Raw genomic sequence first — 23807 nt, 5'->3', positions numbered from 1 at the left:
CCTTCCCTTCCCTTCCCTTCCCTTCCCTTCCCTTCCCTTCCCTTCCCTTTCCTTCCCTTCCCTTCCCTTCCCTTCTCTTACTCTTCTTACATACATGGTATCTCAATGAACTTCCTGGCTCTCTTGAGGGTCCTTCAGGATAAGAAGAATCAATGCTGTGCCTTTAATTCACAATCCATATTGACTCTGTAAAGCATAATGCCTTGGTGAATTTCCCTTTTAACTATCAGAAATATATTCCTAGCATGTATATATCCTTAGAAGAGGGAAATAATATGAAAAAAGTTATAGAAGCAAGAGAATATCAGAGATATTTAGGAAACTGTTAAGTGATCCAATTGTACTCTACTGCAGAGAGCGAAACCACTGTGAAGCTCAGATTATGTAAGTAGTAGTAATGGAATCAAGGTGAAATAAGATTGGAAAGGTGTTATAGTATTAGCAAAAACATAGCATATTCTCTCTATAACTCTTTACCTTCCATGCTTTCTTAAGGTCAAATCCTCAGTTTTGGTAGTTTTGTTGTCTTACTCACAAGGTTAAGAAGTAGTGAATTACCTATTGGCAATGTTTGCTTTCTGGGTTGAGGACTTCTTGTGACTAGAGGATCAAGAACAATTCAGTTGTCCTTAATTGATGGTTAACACATTCCTCTTATTCCCTAATATGGAGAGAATTAAACACTTTGTCTTCACATAGAATTAGATTATTTAGACTACACTTAGGAAAGATAGATAGCACAGAATATTTGAAAGAACATTGTACATATATTCAGGAAGATTCAGATTCAAATCCCACCTCAAGACCTCATTTTTGCCTCCTGTAAAATGGTGAAAATAATACCTATTTCAATGTGTTGTTGTGTTGTTGTGAGAACCAAATTAAGTCAGTGTATGAGAAGTACTTTGCAAATCCTTAAGCATGAAATAACAATCAGCTATATTAGTATCGTCATCTTCATTATCATCTTTTTCTCCTTTCCACTGAATCTCCCTATACATCTCTGGCTCTCTATCCCCAGTTAAGTAGAGAGAGATGAAATAGAGTTACACCTTACATTAAACTTCATCTTCTTAGCAAATAAGAATGAATAGACTTTTCTCAAAAATAAATATTAATAAATGTTTAATTAAAAAAATGAATAGAGAACTACCAGATCATGGTGAAGTCTCAGTTAAAGTTAAATAGTATACATTTGTGATGGAAATAATTAGTATTATTGCATTTCGATCTCTAGTATCCTAACATTTGCTCAGGGATAGCTTTAGAGATATTATACTTGCTTTGCTTGCCTCTCCACAAGGAAGAAATAAGAGCAATGAGGGAGGAAAGAGGAGCTATAACTTACTGAGGAGGAGATATGGGATTGAGTTCAGAAAACAACAACAGGAAAAAAATCTTTCAAACCTCTAGAGTTGTCTAAAAGTGGAAACTTAAGTTCCTCTTGTCTAATTCTAAAATTCTCTCATTCTCTGAATTCATGTCAAATGTGTGCTGTGGCCCCACTTCTAGATCACCCTGGCTACATAACCCTCAATGTTCCTAATGAACTCTGTAGTGTTTGTGGATATCTTTTTTCTTTGTGTGACATCCATGTTTCTGAGAGGGGTTCAAGCTGCATCACAGAATTCCATAGTGCCCCCCAGAACTCCAAGGGAGGAGGCTGTTAAGGTCAGTTGGAGTCCTGGTATAAAAGCCATATTACCCCTCTTGCAGAGGTCCTGACTCTTGGCTCGTGGCTCTGGGCACACACACTCTGTGTAGCTTCTGGGGCTGAGACATTCAGTCAGACAGCCAGGGGCTGCTTTACTTTGATAGCTAACCACAAAGATAGACCTTCAAGCAAGATCACAGTCTACCTTCAGTTTAGCAGTTTATGTTTTAAAAAGAAAATTATTTAGGGGCTTAGATAGAAGTTCAGCCATTCAATATACATTCCCCACCCCACCCCACCACCAAATGTGTTGTTAGCCTGCAGTTAACAGTTTTCAGCTATTTACCTTCCCTCCTCTTTCCTTAAACTGATTCCCTTCTCTTTGTTCCCTGTAATCATTAAATTCATTTGGTTTGTGAAGGATAGAGCTTGTATCCAGTTAACTTGGGGTTATACTTACTACCCTTTTATTACCAAGCCAAGTATTTCATCCAAGCCGGGCCGAAGTTGCCTCTGCCCTAGGGCTGTGGTCTGATCTGAAGAAGAATATTTCTATCCTGTGAGAGAGTAATTCAAAGAAAGTTATCATCACAAGGGGTTTAATCCCTATCTACTTACCATCTTGGCCCAAAATTTACCAAGCCTGAATAACCTCCATAACCAACTCTGAGAGTGTTCTGTTAACTGATTTCCAACTGCTTACAGTGTGGGAGGAGGTGAAGGAGTACTTCACATGCTCCCATCCAGTCAAGTTTGCCTGCTTCTCCTCTGATCTGGGACTGGGGAGAATCCATTGCCATCTGATCTTAATCCTACAGTTGCCATTAGCTTGAACCCCAACTGGCTATCTTCCTTCATTATTAGGGGAACAGTGAATAATAGCACTCCATTTCCATTTAACCACTTAACCTTAATTAGCTTTTATAAAAATATATTTTCTTCAAAACATAAGAAATATTTACAAAATTTTCACCCAACACTGCCAGGGCATAATCCTGACTTTGTCACAGGAAGTGGAGAGACGGAGAGTAGATTGGACTCAAAACTTAGCTTAGTTCCTGTGTAACACAGATTTAACCAATGATGTATGCATAGTTTGATGAGATCAGTGTATATTCATATGTGGCTGAATATTAATAATAACCCATTAATGGGTTGGATTTCTAAAAGTCACTCCTAAATAGTTTTCATTGTTCCTCAGGGGTTCACATCCATGATGGCTGCAACCCTCAACTTTAGGAAGTGAGATGTCAAACTCATTCTGTTTGTAGATTTTTCAAACTCACTAGGTCATAGGCTTCACTCCCTTTGCTGATTGCCCAACAGTGCTGAGGCCAAGAGAAAGTAGCTGAAACCAAGAGGTCTTTTTGAATTTGTCCATAGTAAATCAGAGAACCTTCTTTTCAACCCATGGTTAGTTAGCCAACAAGAACCAGTTAAAGAATGTTTCTACATGCTCTACAGTCTGTCTTTCCAAAGAATTCCCCTTAAATGTCATCTTCATTCTCTTGGAGGCAGCTCCCTCCTGTCATCCATCTAGAGACACTATCTGAAAGATTCTAAATGGTCTGCTAGGCAGCACAGCAGCTAGATCTCTAGTTCTGGGGTCAGGAGGACCTAAGTTCAACCTGACCTTGGACACATCCTAGCTGTATGACCTTAAACAAGTCATTTATCCCCAGTTGCTTAGCCCTTGATGTTCTTCTCTCTCAGAATTGGTACTAAAATTAAAAGTAAGGGTTTTAAAAAAAGCACTCCATACAGGTACCAGACCCTTATTACAAACACATAGCTGTCCACTCTCACCTTCAGGTTGTGACTACATTTCTCCACAGGGGTAATATTCTCTTGTTGTCTAGACATAATGCCATAGATTTTATAACTCTTCCAACTAGTCAATCAACAATCATTTATTAAGACTCTGTTTTGTGTCTGTTGTCGATTTTATGCTGGTGATAAAACAATACAAAATGAGGCAGTTTCTGATGTCAGGAATATTAGTCTTTAACTTTCTTTAATTTATTTAGAATATTTTCTGATGGTAACATGATTCATGATTTCCCTTTACCTCTTCCCTCCTTCCTCCTGGAGCTAACAAGAAATTCTCCTGGGTTATACATGTATCATTGTTTAAAATTATTTCCATGTTATTCATATTTACAATAGAGTGATCTTTTAACATCAAAACCATGTCCCATCAAAAATCAGGTCCCCATTGAACCACATGATTGATCATATGTTTTTCTTCTGCATTTTGGGGCCCACAGTTCTTTCTCTGGATGTGGATAGCTTTCTTTTTCATACGTTCCTCTGAATTGTCCTGGATCATTACATTGCTGCTAGAAGAAAAGTCTATTACATTCAATTGTGCCATAATGTATCAGTCTCTGTGTACAATGTTCTCCTGGTTCTGCTCCTTTTGCTTTGCATCAGTTCTTGGAGGTCTTTCTAGTTCACATTGAAATCCTCCAGTTTATCATTCCTTTCAGCACAATAGTATTCCATCATTATCAGATACTACAACTTCTTTAGCCATTCCCCAAGCAAGGGACACCCTCTCATTTTCCAGTTTTTTGCCACCCCAAAGAGCATGGCTATAAATATTTTTGTACAAGTCTTTTTCCTTATTATTTCTTTGGGGTATAAACCAAGCAGTGCTATGGCTGGATCAAAAGACAGATAGTTGTTTAAAGCCCTTTAGGCCATTCAGAATGGTTGGATCATGAATTAGGCAATTATGATGTCAGGTTTGGAAAGAGAGGAAAAGGAAATAATAACAGGGATAATGGTCTGAAAAAGTACTGAAGGGTTGATTACAGGTTAAGATTTGGAGAATAGGCTAGGATGGTTAAATCATGAGAAAAAATAAAGTGTTCCAAAGTTATGATCAAAGAGAGGAATGTCAGATTTTTTCTTATTTATTTTCCATTCATTCATTATTTTGAATTATGGACCAATTAGAGGTGATAGGAAGAAGACTCAAGATAAAGGGATTAAGTAACCAGAAGGTTCAGATATTTGAGACAATCCCTATACATCCCCATACATTCCTATACATCCCTATATAGAAATCACAAATTACTGGTTTACTGACTTTCTGTGAGAAAATTTCCCTTGTGTCAAGTATGGGATACTTGACCCTTATTCCTTATTGTTTAAATATATTGAAATTCATCTTCAAATGCACTTCAATGTACATTGTTTTCATTGCTTCCCATATTTTATTTGCAATTCTTTGCTTGCAAACTTTATCAAGAAAAGAGTGGTACTTACCTAATTCTTCCAACCACAAATGATTTTTAATGCACTCTAAGATTACTCATGATTGTTCACACCCTGAGAAAATATATAAATAATTTTTTCAACAGTGGTTGTCTAAGCAATTTTCTTGAAAAATCATTGTTAGTCACAGATTGGGAAAACAGTAACTGAAAAACAAATTTTAAAAGTCAAGATGCTAAAATATTGTAGAAAGGAAATAGTTATGGTCAGTCTTTTTTTTTTCAAATTAATCAAGACAAGTGGAACCAAATGTTCATTCTGTGTTGCCAAATAAAGCCAAAGTTTGACAAATCTAAGCATTAAAAATGTTAAATTTCCACATTAGCCTTTTCCCTTGTCAAAAGAAAGGAGTAGCGAAATATTAGCTGACATTAAGAAAAAAGTATGCTTAATAAAAGCTCAACTAAAAGAAGCTTAAGCATAAAAGAATAATTTGGGAGAATCATGCCAGATCTGGGATATGAGACATAGATAGATAAACATTTATTTGACAAATGTATTATCTTTATGATAGGAAGAAATATATTACATGATTATTTTTATAAGTAATGCCAAGAAATACATAATAAGAATACTTAGTTTATGAGTTCTCAGTTTGTGTGGAAGAATCAACAGGAAGGGAATAGGCTTAATTGCCTTTATTTTATGTCACTGAACTTTTAAAAACATTAACTTCTAATCAGAGTACATTGTAATAGACTTCTCAAAATAAGTAGATATTTAGAAACTATCTAAAATTCATTAGTAAATCTTTAGTTCATATTTATACTCTTGTCATCTTCTAAGATAATCTACTCTAGAAAATATTTAGATGCTTTTACATGGAAAGGAAAGGTCAAAATATATAGGAAAACAATTGTTTAGTTTGAGTGTATGGCGAGCAAACAATAGCCCTGGTTTCCCAGGTGTAGTAACTGAAGTTTGACTTTAGGGATCTGGAACTACTGTCATTTCTCTTGACAGAGACTCACTTCCCATGTCTTATTCCAAGTTGATCTTTGTTATTGCAAAGTATAATCCACATTAAGTTAAACTAGCATTTTTCTTCTTTTTATATCTGAGAGCCTCTTTGCAATCTTTAAAATCATCAAAGACCTAATGAGATATTGTTTATGTGGGGTATGTCAATCAATATTTATAGCATTAGAAATTGATATTATATTATATTGTATTGTATTGCATTGTTATATTATGTTATATTAGAAATAGTTTCAACATTAGGACCTGGGGACTCTTGAGTGACTCTGGATTATACTTTGAGAACTAAGTGAGACATTCACTTTCTATATACTTAGTCCAACTTTTTTATTTCAGAAAATCAGGAATGTTTTGGACCAGATTTTCTAAAATATATGTATTTTTGGCCTCAGAACCCTCTTACAGTCTTAAAAATTGTTGAGAACCCCAAATAACTTTTATGGGTTTAATAAAGAGATATGTTAGAGCCATCTGTAACTGACTTGAAAGAACATATTGTGAAATTTTCAATGTGAGCATTTAAACTTTGGAAATTAGAAAACACTTCAAATCAGAACCTGATTTATTGTTTTGTTAATTGTGTACACGATATATACATGTTATACTCATATATTTTAAAAAAAAACCTTACTTTCTACGTATTGGTTCTGTAAGTGGGGAGTGAAGGGAGGAAGGGAGGATGGAATAGGAGAAAGGAGAGAGAAAGGTAGAGGAAGGGAAAGGAAGGTCCCAGCCCTGGCAGGGGGAAATCATCAGAGCCCTACGGAGCTCAAATCTCAAATAAAAGATCAGAGAGCAACTTTAGGGTTTTTAATAGCTAGATTTTATTTTAATTAGAAAGGGAAAGGTATAGGGAAAACTAGGAGGTAAGAAGAAAGGGAAAAAAGGCGCCAAGAGAGAGATCAGGGTCTCAGGGTAAAGAGAGCTCCAGGGTGGAGAGCAGAGCTTCCAGGGTTGAGAGCTTGAAAAGGTGCCAAACTTTTCCTTTTATACTTTTTCTGACACCTCCCATAAAGGAAGTGGGAGGTGTCAGGGGAAGTTATAACAGAGAGAGTCCTGGGAGTTGTAGTCTCCCAGGGCTTACATCAATTTCAAATAACACAGTTCTAAGGCAGAAGAGTGGTAAGGGCTAGGCAATAGGGGTTAAGTGACTTGCCCAGGGTCACACAGCTAGGAAGTGTCTGAAGCCAGATTTGAACCTAAGACCTCCCATCTCTAGGCCTGGCTCTCAATTCATTGAGCCACTTAACTGCCCCCATACACATATTTTTTAGAGCCATTTGTTAAACATTTACCAACCTACTCCCCTTATATCTATTGATATTATAGTTTTCAAAATTAAAATGTCTTAGTATTATTATGAAAATAGTTTGGAAATCATAGATCACCTGAAATTATTGTGGTGACCCACAAAATTCTTAGGATTACATTTAAAGAATCACAGTGCTAGAACATGAGTTAACTGAGCTGTTCCTTCTTAAAGGAGTGGAAAGAGAAAATACATTATAGCCTAATACATATGGCAATGATTTTTTCTCTTTTGTTGTTTTTTAGGGAGTTGGTTTTGTGGTGGTCAGAGGAGACGTTTTTAGGGATTTGGAGAGGAGTTTTAAAGAAGTGGAATGGTAAATAATATTCCCAAAGCCTTTTGTAAAATTATAGTAATTATTAACTGGAAAGAAACCATCCTACTTGCTTAGTACTTTTTGCAGAATAGTCTGTTCTGTTCAAGGAGAGAATATCTATCTGTTCCAGTTTTAAATATATGGACAATGAAAACATTAGAAGGCTGTAGAGCTAGATGAATCTTGCTTCCTGTTGCAATTGTTTACTCTTAGTGTGGTTGAGCAGATTAATTTCCCGATAGGAACTGAGAGAGAAGTTGGAAAGAAGAGATTCACTTTTTGTAAAGGATACAATGTGAAAAATGCTAAATAAGAATGAGGAAACAATGAGAGAAATTGTCTGCTAAGAACTTAGAGAATCTCAGTCCAACTTTCCTGATATCAAACATTATCTCATGTACTTTTAAGATTCAGTTGCTGTCTTATTCTATTTGTCTTTGGTCTCTTTTGCTTTCTGAAATTCCCAAAACTTATGTTTTGCTCTTAAACATAGAGGAAAAATTAATCATCTTTAAAGTTTCTATATGAGAACCACAGCTAAAGGATCTGGTTCAAACTGAACATTAAGTCAAGGGCAAAGGCTTTTTGATTATAAGCATGTAGAAAATGAAACAAAATGGAGGGAGGTAAAGATGGAACAAGATGTGACAAATAATTCAATGTGCTTGCATACACTTACATAGACTGGGACTAAATTGTAATATTTCAGGGATTAATCTGTTGTTTCATATTCCAACACAAGTCATAACAAATAGAAAAATAATTCATTCAGAGATTTTGTCATATAACAACAACAATTAAAAACAAGATTTAAAAATATGGCAGGAAAATATTTAAAAAATGAATAAGTCATGCAATCATTTTTAAAGGGCAATGGGTAATAAATGGACAGCCAGTTCTTAATTTGTGTCCTTGAATTGCTGAGAGAAATCAAGTAAAACCACCAAGATGGTGGAGAAAGTTCCTAGAGTGCACTTTATGGGACAATATAAATTTAGGTTTGTTAAGTTTAATCAGTTATTAGTTAGTTATATAGCATAATTAGAATCCAGAGAGAGAGTAATACCAGACAAAGAATTTTTTTTTCCTTGTCCCCCGTAATGCATGGCCAGGGAGAAATCACAGTGGTCACCTTAAGGACGATTGGGATGCTCGGAAGGCTGTTAAGAGAACTCTTGGTCACTCTCTTGAAATGACTGTCTTGAGAGGTGGTTGGTGACTTTTCTCTGGATACTATCAATTAGTAATTTGGTTAATCTTAACTTTGAAACCTGAAAAAAACATCTGTGAAGGTGGGAAGAGTTTTGTTTGGTGTGAGAGCTGTTCTCCTGCAGGGAGAAGCAGCTGCCAGTGAGGGTGCTATTTTTCTCTCCCTGAAACAGCTTGAGGTCTGACTCCCTGCTGGGAAGAGTCAGAAGAAGCCATTGACTTCTAACAGTCAGATCTAAACAGTTAGAGAAGGCAACTTGTGACTTTTGATAAAGAATTTGAGGAGGTTAATAATATTTTAAGTTTATATATTAGAATAAGCTTAGATAGATAGAATTGGGTTTTAGGTAGAGAGTTGACAATAATTTTAAGAAGGTTCATCACCCTTGGTGAACAAGAAGTAAATCCTCATGAATTAGATTGGGGGCTATATTTAGAAATCTTATAATTAGGATAACAGTTTTCCTACTTTATTTCTACTTCCTTTATCCTGTTCCTGCCTCTCCTGATAGTGAATAATAAATAATTGTTAGATTAATTTGTATCCAGCAAATTCATCAACCACATACAAGGAGGTGACCCTAACAGCTCAAGCCTATTGTGTGGTGAAAGTGAAGGGAGGAAGGTAGAACATTGGAAGAATGGGAGAAAGGGGAGAGGAAGGCAGAGGAAGGGAAAGGAAGGTAGCAGTCCCAGCCCTGGAGGGGGGATATTGATCAGAGCCCTTCAGGGGCTCAAATCTCAAATAAAAGATCAGAGAGCAACTTTAGGGTTTGAATAGCTAGGTTTTATTTTAATAGAAAGGGAAGGTCTAGGGAAAACTAGGAGGTAGACAGAAATAGAAAAAAGGCACCAAGAGAGAGATCAGGGTCTCAGGGTAGAGAGCAGAGCTTCCAGCATAGAGAGCACTGCTTCCAGGGTCAAGAGGGCAGCTTGCCCACCTCCAGGGTCAGAGAGTGAAAAGGCACCAAACCTTCCCTTTTAAACTCTCCCTGACACCTCCCACAAAGGAAGTTGGAGTTGTCAGGTGAAGTTGTAACAGAGAGAGTCCTGGGAGTTGTAGTCTTCCAGGGCTTATAACAATTTCAAATGACACATTCACCCCTGTGATCCTTTGGGAGACCAATCTCCTCAATGGATCATAACAAACATAAATGAATTTTGAATTACAATAAATAAAGGGTATATGCATCAATACAAGGGGAGAAAGGTAGTAATTTTTACAATATAAAGAAATCAAATGGTACTTCTTTTACAAAAAATATTCAGGGGGTAGTCCCCTTTTTCACAACAAAACATACAGATACATAAAACATTCATTTAAACAAAACAGATGAATTTAACAAAACAAATGAATTTTAAAACAGACAAATGAATTTAAACCCCCCCAAAGTTCAAGATTTTTGCAAATTCAGTTGCTCTCAGGCTCCTGGATCATGTGTTCTCCATGTGGTCTTCATGGGCATCTCCATTTCTATTCCAAGAGGCAGTAAACTTTTTTTCTAAAACAACCTAAATTCTCCATATGAAATAAAAACACATTCCCCCCCCTGAGGAGGATAGAAAGAAACAACAAAATTGCACAGGGAAAACATGGCTGAGGCATGAAGCATATGAATCACTGCCAATGAAATTCATCAGAAAATATAGCACAAAAAAGCCAAATAAGTAGCAGATGAAAAATGTTAAACATCCAATCCTAAATTTTATATTAGAAATATTCTAAATAAGAAAAAAAAAAGAAAATCACACTGGGTCTTTGAATAATGTCCAGTTAAAGTAATCCATGTCCTACATCATGCACTTACCCACTTAGCAACCAGGACTAGTCAACCACCATAGTAAGAAAGTTAGGGAAAAGGGACTAGATTTGTATTTATTGGTCTGATATTATGTCATTTTTTCTTTTCTTCTTTCTTCATTTCTTCTCAGGCATATAATATGGAGCCAGAACAGCCAATTGTTAGGTACTTGACATAAATTTCACAAGGAGTATGGTTCGAAGATTCCTACATCTTAACATATGTTAAGCATCACAACCTTGATTCTCACACTAGGTTCAAGTCCTTTTTATTGGCATTGAAGTCTTAGTGATCCTAATAGGATTGGTTTCTCTTTTTGACCTGTGTGCTCTTTTGGCATCATGCAGGTTAGATACGTACTTCTTTGGCACTATATTGATATCCGTGCTTCTTTGGCACTGTATTGATGAAATCTGTGCTCCTTTGTTGATCCCATTTCTTTGAATCAGACATACATAAAGTCCCATATTAGTTAAATACAAATGGTAGTTTCAGTAGTGTAAGGCTTTTTGGACAGGCAGTTACAGTTAGAACAAATGGATATACTAAATCTACATTAATCTAATAATCAAAAATCTTTCAATTTAGATAACATTTGCTTCAAATTCAAAAATTGCACATGCAATTTTTTTTAAAAATGTACTAAAATTTAAAAAAATATAGATATCTCCTATAATCAGTGACAATAAAAAAAGCATATGTATGTTGTATTTCATGTCACATAAGGAGGGGTAGAATATAAAGGTTCTTACCCAAGAATTTAGATACATTTCCTCTTAGCTTAGCCATGATCCACAGTGTGAGTGCAAATGAGGTAAAACAATGGAGTTATAAAAGCAATAATACATTTAAGAAAATACAAAAATTTCACAAGTCAATTCAATACAGGTTTCCTTCAAGGTAATATATGTTCAGATCTTTCAAATACACAAAATATGTCTTCCAAATTATCAATACAAAGGCACATGTCAAATACCAGATGGCACAAATAAAGATAAGGGGGTAGACAAGCACTGTATTATAAAATACTGCTGCTTCTTCTTTGCTCTTTGAGGGAGACAAAACTGAAAAGGGTTAATAGCAACAAAACAACAAAAACAATAGAGTTTTAAGGGGCACCTCCTTCTGCCCCACATGGAGGGGCAGTAGCAAGGAAAAGCTCCACTTTGAAGTGTTTGTTTTGAATTCAGGGAAGTGCTATTTGAAAGTGTCTAGCATACTTACTATGGGCACGTGGGGGCTATGAGACTACATTTCCCATGATTCCAATGGGTTTCCAGTTTCCAGTTTTTGGAGTGTGGGGACATCAAACATCCCCACGCATAGGGCAGCTTAAATTCGGAGGAGGGCCTAGAGAAAGGTCTCTTGGTTTTCCTGAGTGGCTGGCTGGCATACGAGAGGGACAGGATGGGCTCTGGTGGTAAATTTAAAAGATACTCAAGTGCGTTCATAGATATATTTCACCAACAAGGCCATGGCTATTAAAATATTAATTTCTCTTATTTTATCAGTCTTTTCATTTTTAATCGTAACAGAAGATACTTTTGTGGAGTCATTTGTTGTGGATTATCTGCCTGATTATCAGTCGTTAAATTGTGATTCCTGCAGTTATTGTTCTGATAGTTAATGTTTCTAAATTAGTGTTGTTCCTAAAGTTATTATTATTCCTTATTATCTGTAACAAATTCCTACAATTCATCATTAAGAGGCCCTTCATGTTACAGAAGTGGCAGGTCAGAGATTGATAATTAGACTCTTGGAGAGGGGCAAGTGGTATTGGTGTAGTATCATCATGCCCTCTTTCCTGTTTTTCTATTTTATTTCGTAATGATTTTAGTTCTTTTTGTATGGTATCTAATAGGTCATTAGTTTGTACCTTTGTTTCTTCATGTCCTTTAGTGACATATACAGCTATTTTCCTTAGTTTATCCAGATCCATTTCTGGCCATTTGGGAACAATGCATCTTAAAGTAATCTTGGACCACTCTGCTAGAATTGTTTACAAATTGTTGCCTTATTTGTCTTATGCCTTGCTCCACTGATAAATCCAAGTCCAAATATCTAGCTCCCAATCCAATAACCCTGTCCATAAATTGAGAGGGAGCTTAATCATCATTTTGTGTTAGACGATCAAATTTGGTCCAGTTGTCTGGACGTTCTGCACATTCTTTCATTGCTTTTAATATTGTAGCCCTATCATTATTATTTAACTACAAATATTCCTCTGAATTGTTATGATTCCAACGTGGATCCTCACGTGGCCAGTGTGCTGCATTTTGTCCTCAGGCCTTATTTACATGAGAGATGATTTTGTTTCTTTCTCTTTCTGTCAGGAAGATCTTGAGTAATTTTTCCACATCTTTATATGTAGTATTGTATTGGGAAAATATGTCTTCCATCCTTTTCATTATAGCTATGGGTTCATCATTATAATTTGGAATATCTTTTAAAAATTCTTTGATATCTTAAGGAGTGAATGGAGTATGATGTGTCCCCATATCTGTCTAATGTAGGAACTTCCCTTAAAGGGGAAAAGGCCATCAAAGGAATCAGAATCATAGGAATCAGAATCATAGCATGGTTTTGGTTTCTTTTTAGTTGTTTTGGTGCTTACTGAGGCAGAACAGATCTTTTTAGGTGTTTGTGTGCTTACTGTGGCAGTATGTCTTTTGAGTTGTTTGTGTGTTTGTCTTGGCAGTATTGTTAGGAACCAGTATGGTCTGGACTGGGGTTGGTTGTGAACTGGGAGAAGGGACAGGAGAGGACAGGGTAGGAGGAGGGTCAGGAGTTGGTAGGAGTTGGTCAGGAGATGCACAAGATGAGAGAGGAGTTTTGTTACAGCTGTCTCCTTCTCTTTTTCAGGAGAAATAGGAGAAATAGGACTTTCCTTGCTGGGTGTTTCAGGAACAGCATTGCTAAATTTTGAATCAGATCTTTGAATTGGATCCTCCTTTTTCAGTGCATCATGCATTGAGTATTTGAGATTGTCCAATTGGATTTGTACTGGTGCTTGGATCTGGACTTGCATTTTCCTATTTGCAGCCTTTTGCATCATCATATTGAAAATTAAGAAAACAAGATTCCCTAGCAGCATCAGAAGGAGGAGGCAGTCCAATTTGGCAGAAGCCAAAAGATTTTCCTGTATAGAAGCAAACAAGTTGGGAAGCTTTTATTTGTTTATTTAATTAGCTAGCCTTTATTTATTCAGTTTGCTTTAATTCTAATATTTTTTTGCATCTAACTGTTTGTTCTTATTTATGTATTTATTTGTTTTTAATTATTTATTTGGTTTCAGCAGGGAAAAATTATTATTATTATTATTATTATTCTAATATATTATTATCAGTGCTGTCCTTGGTGCTGCCTTCCAGTGGCAGAAAGGTAGCACTGCAGCTTAGCAGAAAAAAGGGAGGAGGAAGCACACTCCATGCTCAGTGCTGGCATCTAATGGCCAAGGTAGTACTGCAGCTCAGTAAGGAGAAGGGAGGGGGGAGAAGTGAAATGGACTAAAGCTGCAATGAAAGCAGTCAGGCTGATGAGCAAGGTAAGTGGGTTTTTTTAATGTTTGGGATTTTAGTATTGCCTTTTGAAAGGCAAAATCTCTCCAAAGGGAGAGATTGAACAAATCTGGCCTCAGCCACTTCCCAGCTGTGTGACCCTGGGCAAGTCACTTTACCCCCATTGCCCACCCTTACCACTCTTCCACCTAAGAGCCAATACACAAAAGTTAAGGGTTAAAAAAAATAAACAAACAAAGGGAGAGATTGAAGCTAGTAGTGGGGTAGAAGGTAGAGAGGGGTGGGGTTTTCCCATCAGCAGACCACTGGGGGCAGATCTTGCTTTCCTGCCACTGGCAGACTCCCTGCTGGGTCTTTTGCCACTGGCTGGGTTTTTCCTAGGTGACCTGGTTTTTTGCTGGCTGGCTAAATTCCTGGATTGGGTGAGGGATTTCCCGCGTGGGTGATGGAATTGGATCCCCGCCAAGGCACAGGCACTGGGCAGGGGAAGAGTAGGGGAAGAGTCAGATTTTGTTGTTTTTTTTCCACCCCTCTGGGTTTTCCAGTGGGACCCCCTGCTAGGTTTTAGACTGTAGGTGTAAGGGGGATTAGGATTAAGGTTCTTGGGCTGGGGTTGGTGGGGTTTTAGATCTAGAAACCCGGAAGGGGTTTAGTAGGGGAAGGGATCCCCTGCTGGGTTGGGTTTGGGTGGGAAAAATTTTTTATTTACCCTTAGGCAGTAAGGCAGGCAGGTTCAGGTCCCATCTGAAGAGTGGCCATAAACTGTGTGGTGAAAGTGAAGGAAGGAAGGTAGAAGGACTGGAGAAATGAGAGAAAGGGGAGAGGAAGGGAAAGGAAGGTAGCAGTCCCAGGCCTGGCAGGGGGATATTGATCAGAGCCCTTCACGGGCTCAAATCTCAAATAAAAGATCAGAGAGCAATTTTAGGGTTTGAATAGCTAGGTTTTATTTTGATAGAAAGGGAAGGTTTAGGGAAAACTAGGAGGTAGACAGAAAGGGAAAAAGGCACCAAGAGAGAGATCAGGGTCTCAGGGCACAGAGCAGAGCTTCCAGCATAGAGAGCACTGCTTCCAGGGTCAAGAGGGCAGCTTGCCCACCTCCAGGGTCAGAGAGTGAAAAGGCGCCAAACTTTCCCTTTTATACTTTCCCTGACACCTCTCACAAAGGAAGTGGGAGTTGTCAGGTGAAGTTGTAACAGAGAGAGTCCTGGGAGTTGTAGTTTTCCAGGGCTTATAACAATTTCAAATGACACACTATCTATACCAATAACCTATAACAAGATCATTGTTACCAATTACGGGTTTTATAAGACAAAAAAGTAATATGATCTATATTGGAGGGAAATAAAATTCATCTATATCCCATATACATCTGATTATTTGTATTTATTATAATGATTATCTCCTCCAATGATGTAACACCTTAATTTTTGAGGATAAATAGTTGAAATGACTTACCCTTAGTCTCAAAAATAATATGTCAGAACAAGGATTCTAACCTATACTTATTTCACCAAATCATGTTGCCATTCATGTAACTTAAATACCCATTCATATTTTAGCTTTCTGTTAGTATTTTCCTTTTAATCCTCCATGGGGAATGAGGTAGCCAAGAAGGAACCTTAGCTGTATTACTGAGGTCTTCTAGATATCTTGACATTGCTTAGATATCAATGAAGTATACAGACTTGATAATTACCTTCTGCTAATCTCCCATCCTCTAAATAGGACTGCTTACCTCCTTTTCTAATTATATAATACTCCTGTATTCTACTTTACTTCTATATTTCTTTATTAGTAATATGTTGTCATCTACTTAAACTTAATATGAATATTGTCTTTTGGGTGACTTGCAAATTTAATTTCTTTCATATATCTAAAAATTTCATTTTGCTAGGTTTTAGTAAGACCTTATGTCTTTATCCAGTTATTGAAATAAATTCTAGTATTGCTAATGTGAGACTGTAACTCATCACATATTTTCTAAAATAATGATTACATATACATGTAAAAGGGACATTTTGAAGTAATCTTGTACTAGCTAACAAGAGCCAAGTGTTCAATGTTAAATAAGAACATTTATACCTTAACAATTGGCAAATGCTGAATATTGAGCTCACCTTGTTTTCTCCCTAGACCTAAGAAAGCAAAGGAGAAAATATTAATAATACAGATTAAATTTAAAAATGTGTCATAAGTATGTATGCATTTTTTGGAGAGGTGGTTACTAAACAGATATCAGCAAACTCCTACATGTAAGTATATATGCAGGGTTTATACACACACACAGACACAAAAATTCATTTGTAAGTATAATCATGTTTAAGTCATAATGTGGATATTTAGAGAAAGAATTGACTAGCTTAGCAGAATAACTGTTACCAAGATGATCCAAAAATATTTTAAATTTCTTACAAATCCATTTGAAATCTTTACATTCCCTTATAAACCTTAGGAAAGCAGAAAATAATTTGCTAGTATAGCTCAGAAAGTTTAAGATTTCCATTTCCATTTTCTGTCTCTTAGCAAAAATGTTTCTGTAAACTTATATAAGAGATTTAAAAATTGTGTTAGGTAGTATACAGCACACATATGAAATAGATGCATAATCATTTTCTTCCAAATTGCCTCACTTCCAAATGTAGTCCAGAGAGCGGAAGGAAAATAAGCAAGACATTTTACAATGCTTTAAAATGTTGAAACTTGAAAAGTAGAGATGATAGAATAAAAATGTCTATGATTATGAGAGTTTGATTCAGTAGTCATCATGATGAATCTCTCTTTTTTTTGGAGCATAGAAAATAAATATCTAACATTTAAATATAGCCCATTAAAGCTGTTTTGAGAAAAGCGAAGTGATACAGTAGTAGATGGAGCACTGGGCCTGGAGTAAAGAAGACCTGTTGGAGGCTTTTGGCAGCAATCTGTCAACAAATATGATTAAGCACTATATGCCAGCATTGTTGATAGAAAGCTTAAAAAAAAGCCCTGCTTTTAAGGAATTTATGGTCTGATGGGAGAGACAACATGCAAACAGCTATGTGTAAATGAAGCATATATAGGATGAAATATTGTCCAAGAAATATTGTCTTTAGTGTCTGGGAACATCAAGGTTGTTACCACTCCTAGGGAAAAGGTGGTCAACTCATTCCACTGAATTCCATCATGAGTTGGACAAGTGAGACTAAGGAAGTGAAATGGGAGCTAGAAAGACAAACTGAGGGGTGGAGTCAGTGACCTCTTGTGTTTGAGAGGAATTATATACTCTCTTGTGGTCACTGCTGTCTTCATCTTCAACAGAAAGGACAGTTAGAGGCTGCAGCAAGAGAAAATGTTCAACTTTCCCTGTGGAAAAACTCCATGTAGATGGTGAAGTGCTCACTTCCTCCACACCCCTGCCCATTTTTATCTGAGAGACAGATATTGAATCCCTCATGTTCTGGTTCTTTAAACTTTCATCTGTAATTGTGCTTAATAAGCCTTCTTGCCACTGAGATAAATTATGATAAACTATAAATTTTTCTGACCAGTGAAATTCATTGCATGAAGAGAAGACAAGGAAAGAAAAAGGCTGTAAAGGCAAAGGTGTTCAGAACAAAGTGAACAAGACAGAGGTTTAGGCCCTTTCTTGATTTGATGCAGAAAAAGTGTAAAATTCTATGATTTCTTACCCAGGCTAGAAGTATAGTATGAACTTTTATACCTGACACTACTATTCCATGGCTGACTGACCCAGAAAGAATGAACTGCTCCATTTCTGACCTGCACTGCTCTTACACCTCCCATTGTCAAGGATGTTATTGCCAAGAACAAGCTGAAAGTACCAAGGGATGAAAACATTTCCAAAATATTAATCACAATTTAGTCAGGTAGACAACAGTCATCTTTAAAAAGCAAACAAAGTCACATTCAGCTGTAAGAAATTGATGTGTTTGTGTGAACTCTAGTATGAATTAATTGATAATCGATGTTAACTACTTGAATTAAATTAAGATTTTTTTCCCTACTATTTTATAGCTTCATAGCCATCTCTTTTTCTTTTTCTCATCTTGGCTTTCCAGGTGCTTCAAGAAGACTTAGAGCAAGAACAAGTTAGAGTCAATTCTCTCACTCACATGGTGGTAGTGGTGGATGAAACAAGTGGCGACAAAGCAACTGCTGACCTGGAAAAACAGTTGCAGGTAATTGATACATGTTACTTAATAGAATTTTAAAAATTGGGTATTTAAATATTATTAAACAAATAAATTTAAATCTATATTGTCCTAAAGGACTCTAGAGATTAATATTGTTTGCATTTATTAAAATGCCCTATCGTTAATTAGTCCTTTCCCCTTATATGTCCATACTGGTTCCCCTTCATTTTGTGTACACTATTTTAACCCATTAGCATGATGGATTTTGGCAAGGTATCTCACCTAGAATCAGGATTCCATTTGCTATAAATGAACCACAAGTAATGGAAAATACTTGTTATAAATAGTAAGAAGGGTTAACTTTTACAAAATCACATTATCTTTGCCCTTAAAAACTTACTATCTATGTGGGGCAGAAGGAAAAAATATACAATACTCATATGGCATATGATCTGGTTATATTTTGGCTTAAATACTATGCTCAAAAACATAACCCATATGCATTTTATGAACATGTATTCTGAATCACATTGGTAGTAGTGTGATAACCAAATTATACCTTGGCATCAAAAGATGCCACTATAATATTTACATTTAATGTAATTTATAGCATCGTCTCTCTCTATATTTTACTATCACAGTGTTGTCATGGAAATAATTAACAATGTGAGGTGGCATAAGTTTGTTGAGAAATTGGCCGAGTAATTATTTCTCTTATCAACTATGTGGAGATTTCATTATATAAATATATTCTCAAGTGACTAAAATATATTTATAGCTAGTAAACTGCATAAAAAAGTGTTTTATCTAAAATGCTACACATCTTATATATTACATTTCATCAAAAGTGTAAATCTTTTTTTTTTTTTTGCTTTGCAAACATTTTTGTATTCTATAAATTGGTATATCATAGAATCCTATCAGACTGCTTTATATGGCTTTTTTTTTATCAACTTCAAATTCTTCTAAATATTTTATTTCCTAGCAGGCCTCTGACTAGTTTTCTTAAAATCTTATCTTTCTTTTTAGCATTTTTAGTGATATTAGTTTGTTTTTAAAAGTTTGGTGAAATGCCATTTCCTCAATTAATGTCCTCAGGCTAATAATCTACCATAAAACTATCTCTTCAATCTCTAAATGATAAAGGGTGTGTTTATGGGAGGGGGGGTGCTCAGCATAGTACTTTCTGCTACAACTCTGAATTTCATTCATGTGTTTACAAATTTTGTGTGTGTACATGTTTGTACATACATACATACATATATATATGTATATGTATTTGTGTTAAAATGATAGGAATTATACACCTGGAGGCACTGTAAGATTAGATATTGACCCCATGTTTTGTTTTCCCTGAAGATATGACCAAGGAAATAGCATCCAGTATTGTTCTAGCAAGTTCAGTATTAAATTTAAAGTTTCTTAGTTCTCATATAAAAAATTATAGATTGTTAGCAACTTCCAAGTTCAGAATGAAGTAGAACATATGATCCATAACAATTTACTTTGTATATCCATGAGTTTGACCTGGTTGACATCCATGCCTAGAAATATACTCCTTCCTTCCACTTTCCTATTTGAATTACTGTGTATGGGGTGTTCAGGGAGGACTAGCGCCTCTATTGTGAGGGCTTGCTGAGCCATTTTCAGGGCTTTTCTTCCATATTTGGTGTCCACCTTTCAACCAATTCTCAATGTGACTTCAAGAAGATATAGTATACTCAGTGGCCATACCAAAAAAAAAAAACTATCTCTATAGATGAACTAAACCAGATTGAGGATAACCAAAAGTCTGAAACCTAATGATTAGGGGAATCTCCACTTCATGCAGGTGAAGCTCCCCCTCAAACTTCAAACAGGTGGATTTGAACAATTTGTTTGAATGGCTATGATGGCAGTGAAATCTGGTACTGTGGAATACTTAGATCTTAGACATCAAAGACACCAAGATTATCCATTGCATTTGGGGCCATCTGTCCTAACTCATATTTTGACTCTGGAAAAGAGAATGAGGCTGATAATTTTGTGTAACTTTGCCTTATTTAAATCCAACTCACCAGCAAATCAATATGTTGCTCCATGATGTCATAGGTTCTCTTTAAAACAAAAGCGGTACAATAACAGAACAGTTGAATCATTCATTTCTTTCAAGATTCAATCCAACCACCTCCTTCCATCGGTAGACTTTCCCTGTACCCTTATTCCTAAAGTTCTTTCCTCCAAACACTTCATATATGTCTTTCATATATGTACCTGTTATCTCCCCTTGCAATATAATAAAAACTCCATGAGAAGTAGAGATAATTTTACTTTTATCTTTGTGCCCCAGTGCCTTATATCCTGTCTGGCTCATAGCTAAATACCTAGTAAATACTGCTTGATTGACTGTGTGCTAAAACATTCAATAGCTTTGCTAGGTCATTTGACTCAGTTTATTTTTTTTTAACTCAAAGGAATCTGTAGACCCAGCCCTGGTGCATGGATTTTTGATAAACCAAACCAAGGGAAATCTACCCTGGGGTGCTGTCTCAGACCAACTTATTTGAGATTGAGTCAATAATTCAATGGTCTTATAATGAAGATGCCAGGAGAATGAATTAGAAAGAGTGGCATCCTAGAGATTTTCAATGCTAGTTCTTGGTAATGAGAACTAATCAAGGCTTTGAAGGAAACTCAGAAGAGATAACAAAAAAACATAGGCATGTCCCAAAGAACCCAGCCATTTTGAAGAAAATACTTTGAAGAAAATTTCTTTGAGATTATCTATTTCCTTGCCTTTCTATTTATCCTTGTTTTTTTGTATAACTTTTGACTTCTTTGCAGAGATCTGGGGATCCTTACTCCACACTCTAGTACTTAGCTTTTGGGAGGGAATATGTTTAATTCTTTGATTCAATTTGTAAGAAATCTGCAAGATAGTCTGACACTTCAGTAAAGGAGTGTTGTGGTAACTGCTTAATATCCTTCTCTGCAGAAAACAAAAAAAAATGTATTTATGACAACCATTTAAGTTTAACCTGCAATATTCACATTTTCTTGTTCATTATCTTAAGTTTAGACCATAGACAAAGCATGTACTCAAGTCCTGATTTATATCAGAATTTGCTGATTTCCTTTTTTATAATTTTTATTTTTTCAGATAGGTCAATTCAATTTTTGATAATCATTTTTTGACATTTTGCAATTCATATTCTATCTCTCTCCCACACCTCCCCTTTCCCCAAGATGATAGATAATATGATATAGATTATACATATGTTAGCATACAATATATATTTTCATGTTTATCCTATTGTGAAAAAAGGCACATGTTGCTTACACTAGAGACAAATTCATGGAAGAAATAAAGTGAAGAATGGCATGCTTCAATCCACAGCCAAATTTCATTATTTCCTTTTGAAGTAGTAGTTACATATTTTATCACAAGTCCCTTGGAGTTTTCCTGGAACCTTGCATTTAAGATAGTAGTTAGATCATTGTACTTTTTCGCTGTTACTTTGCATGATTCTCCTGATTCTACTCACTTCACTTTGCATCACTTCATACAGGCTTTTCCAGGATTTTTTTTTTTGTGATCATCTAGTTTGTCATTTCTTATGGTGCAAAAGAATTCCATGACAATCAAATTCTTGTAATCTCCCAATTAATGGACATCCATTCCTGCTTTAAATGTGTTTCTTTTACACAGCATATTGGGGGATTCTGTCTTTTAATCTTCTCTGCTATCCTCTTCCATTTTATGAGTAAGTTCATCCTGTTCACATTTACAGTTTTGATTATTTACTGTTTATTTCCCTCTGTTTTATTTTCCCCCTTTGTATCCTTCCCTTCCTCTCCTTTCATCTTTTTCACTGTTCAGAAATGATGTTTGTTTCTGACTACTGCTTTCCTGAGTTCACTCTCCTTTTTGTCCATCTCCCTCTTTTCTTATTACCTCTCCCCTTCTTGCTTCCCTATAAACCAAGATGGATTTCTATAGCTAGCCGTGTGCAGATGTTATTTTCACTTTGTGTCAATTCCAGTGAGAATAAGCTTTTCTTGCTACTTCCTTTTCTTACCCTCCATCATATTGATTCTTACATGACTCTTCATGTGAAATAATTTACCCCTTTTTTCCCTCTCCTTTTCTTCTTTCCCAGTGTATTCATCTTCTCTATCCTTTGATTTTGTTTTGCTTTTCTGTTTTTGTTTTGGGTATCATCCCATCATATTCAACTTAAACCCTGCTCTCTCTATATGTATGGTCTAGTTTACTGTCCTAATACTGATAATGCTCTAAAGTATCTTCCAAACCTTAAGTATTCTAAGTAATTTACTTGCCTTAGGTACTTCAAGCATCATAGATATCTTAAGTATTTTAGTTATTAACTTATACATTAATTCAATTTGCTTAACCTCTTGATTTTCCTTAATTACCTTAACTACCTTAAGTATCCTAGTTAATACTTTCCAATGTAGGAATGTGATCAGTTTAACCCTATTGAGTCCCTTGAGTTTTTCTCTTCTTTTTCACATTTTGATTTTTCTCTTTATTGTTGAATTTAACCATTTCATCAGAAATGCCTAGAAGTCCTCTATTTCACTAAATATGTATTTTTTGTCCTGGAGTATTATTCCTAGTTTTTCTGGATGGATGATTCTTGTTTGTAGTACTAGACCCTTTGCCTTGATATGGTATTCCAAGATTTTCAGTCCTTCAGTATAGAAGCTACTGGATCTTGTGAAAATCCTGATTGTTGCTCCATGACATTTAATTCTTTTTACTGAATGCTTGTAGTATTTTCTCTTTGGGAGTTTTGGAATTTGGCTGTAATAGTCTTGAAATTGTTAAATTTGAAAATCTTTCAGGTGATGATCATTGTATTCATTCAATTTCTATTTTCTCCTGTTATTCAATAATAGCAGAGCAGGTCTCCCTGATAATTTCTTGGAATATAGTCTCTGGGCTCCTTTTTTTTTAAAAAACCCTTACCTTGTGCCTTAGAATCAACAGACTATATTTGTTCCAAGGAAGAGGAGTGGTAAAGACCAGGAAGTGGGGATTAAGTGAGTTGTCCAGGGTCACACAAGTAGGAAGTATCTGAGGCCAGATTTGAACCTATAACCTCCCTTCTCTAGGCCGGGCTCTCAATCCACTGACCCACCTGGCTGCCCCCCAGCTCTTTTTTGATCATAACTTTCATAAAGTCCAATGATTCTTAGGTTATCTTTCCTGATCCTCTCCTTTTTTCAAGGCCAATTGTTTTCCCAGTCAGGTATTTCAGATTTCTTCTACTTTTTTATTCTTTTGAATTTGCTTTATTATTTCCTAATGTCTTATGGAATAGTGAGCTTTTATTGTCCAATTCTAATAGTTAAAGAGCTATTTTATTCTTTGAGGGTTTGTGCTTCCTTTTTTAGAGATTTTCTGTTAAAGGTTTTGTGTTTTCTGTTTCATGGATCTGTTTTGTTTAGCAAGTTTTTGTTGCTGTTGGCTTTTTCTGTCATTTTCCAGTTTTTCTTCTTTCTTTCTTCCTTTCTTCTTTCTTTCTTCTTTCTTTCTCCTTCCTTCCTTCCTTCCTTCCTTCCTTCCTTCCTTCCTTCCTTCCTTCCTTCCTTCCTTCCTT

At 35.9% G+C, this 23807-nt stretch overlaps 1 protein-coding gene across 2 annotated transcripts in view; it reads left to right on the top strand.

Moving 5' to 3' along the window:
• The window catches only part of DMD (dystrophin), a 1921557-nt gene that overhangs the window by 230934 nt on the left and 1666816 nt on the right, over positions 1 to 23807 (top strand). For both annotated transcript variants that reach the window (XM_044670154.1, XM_044670155.1), the window contains exon 11: positions 18127 to 18246. In XM_044670154.1, coding sequence (XP_044526089.1) covers positions 18127 to 18246 — 120 coding nt within the window. The remainder of the gene's footprint in view (positions 1 to 18126; positions 18247 to 23807) is intronic.

Source organism: Gracilinanus agilis, chromosome 3 (assembly GCF_016433145.1).
Source record: "Gracilinanus agilis isolate LMUSP501 chromosome 3, AgileGrace, whole genome shotgun sequence".
Classification (NCBI taxonomy): Eukaryota; Metazoa; Chordata; class Mammalia; order Didelphimorphia; family Didelphidae; genus Gracilinanus; species Gracilinanus agilis.
The sequence above is the reverse complement of the archived record's forward strand: the minus strand, read 5'-3'. Positions and strand labels throughout refer to the sequence as shown.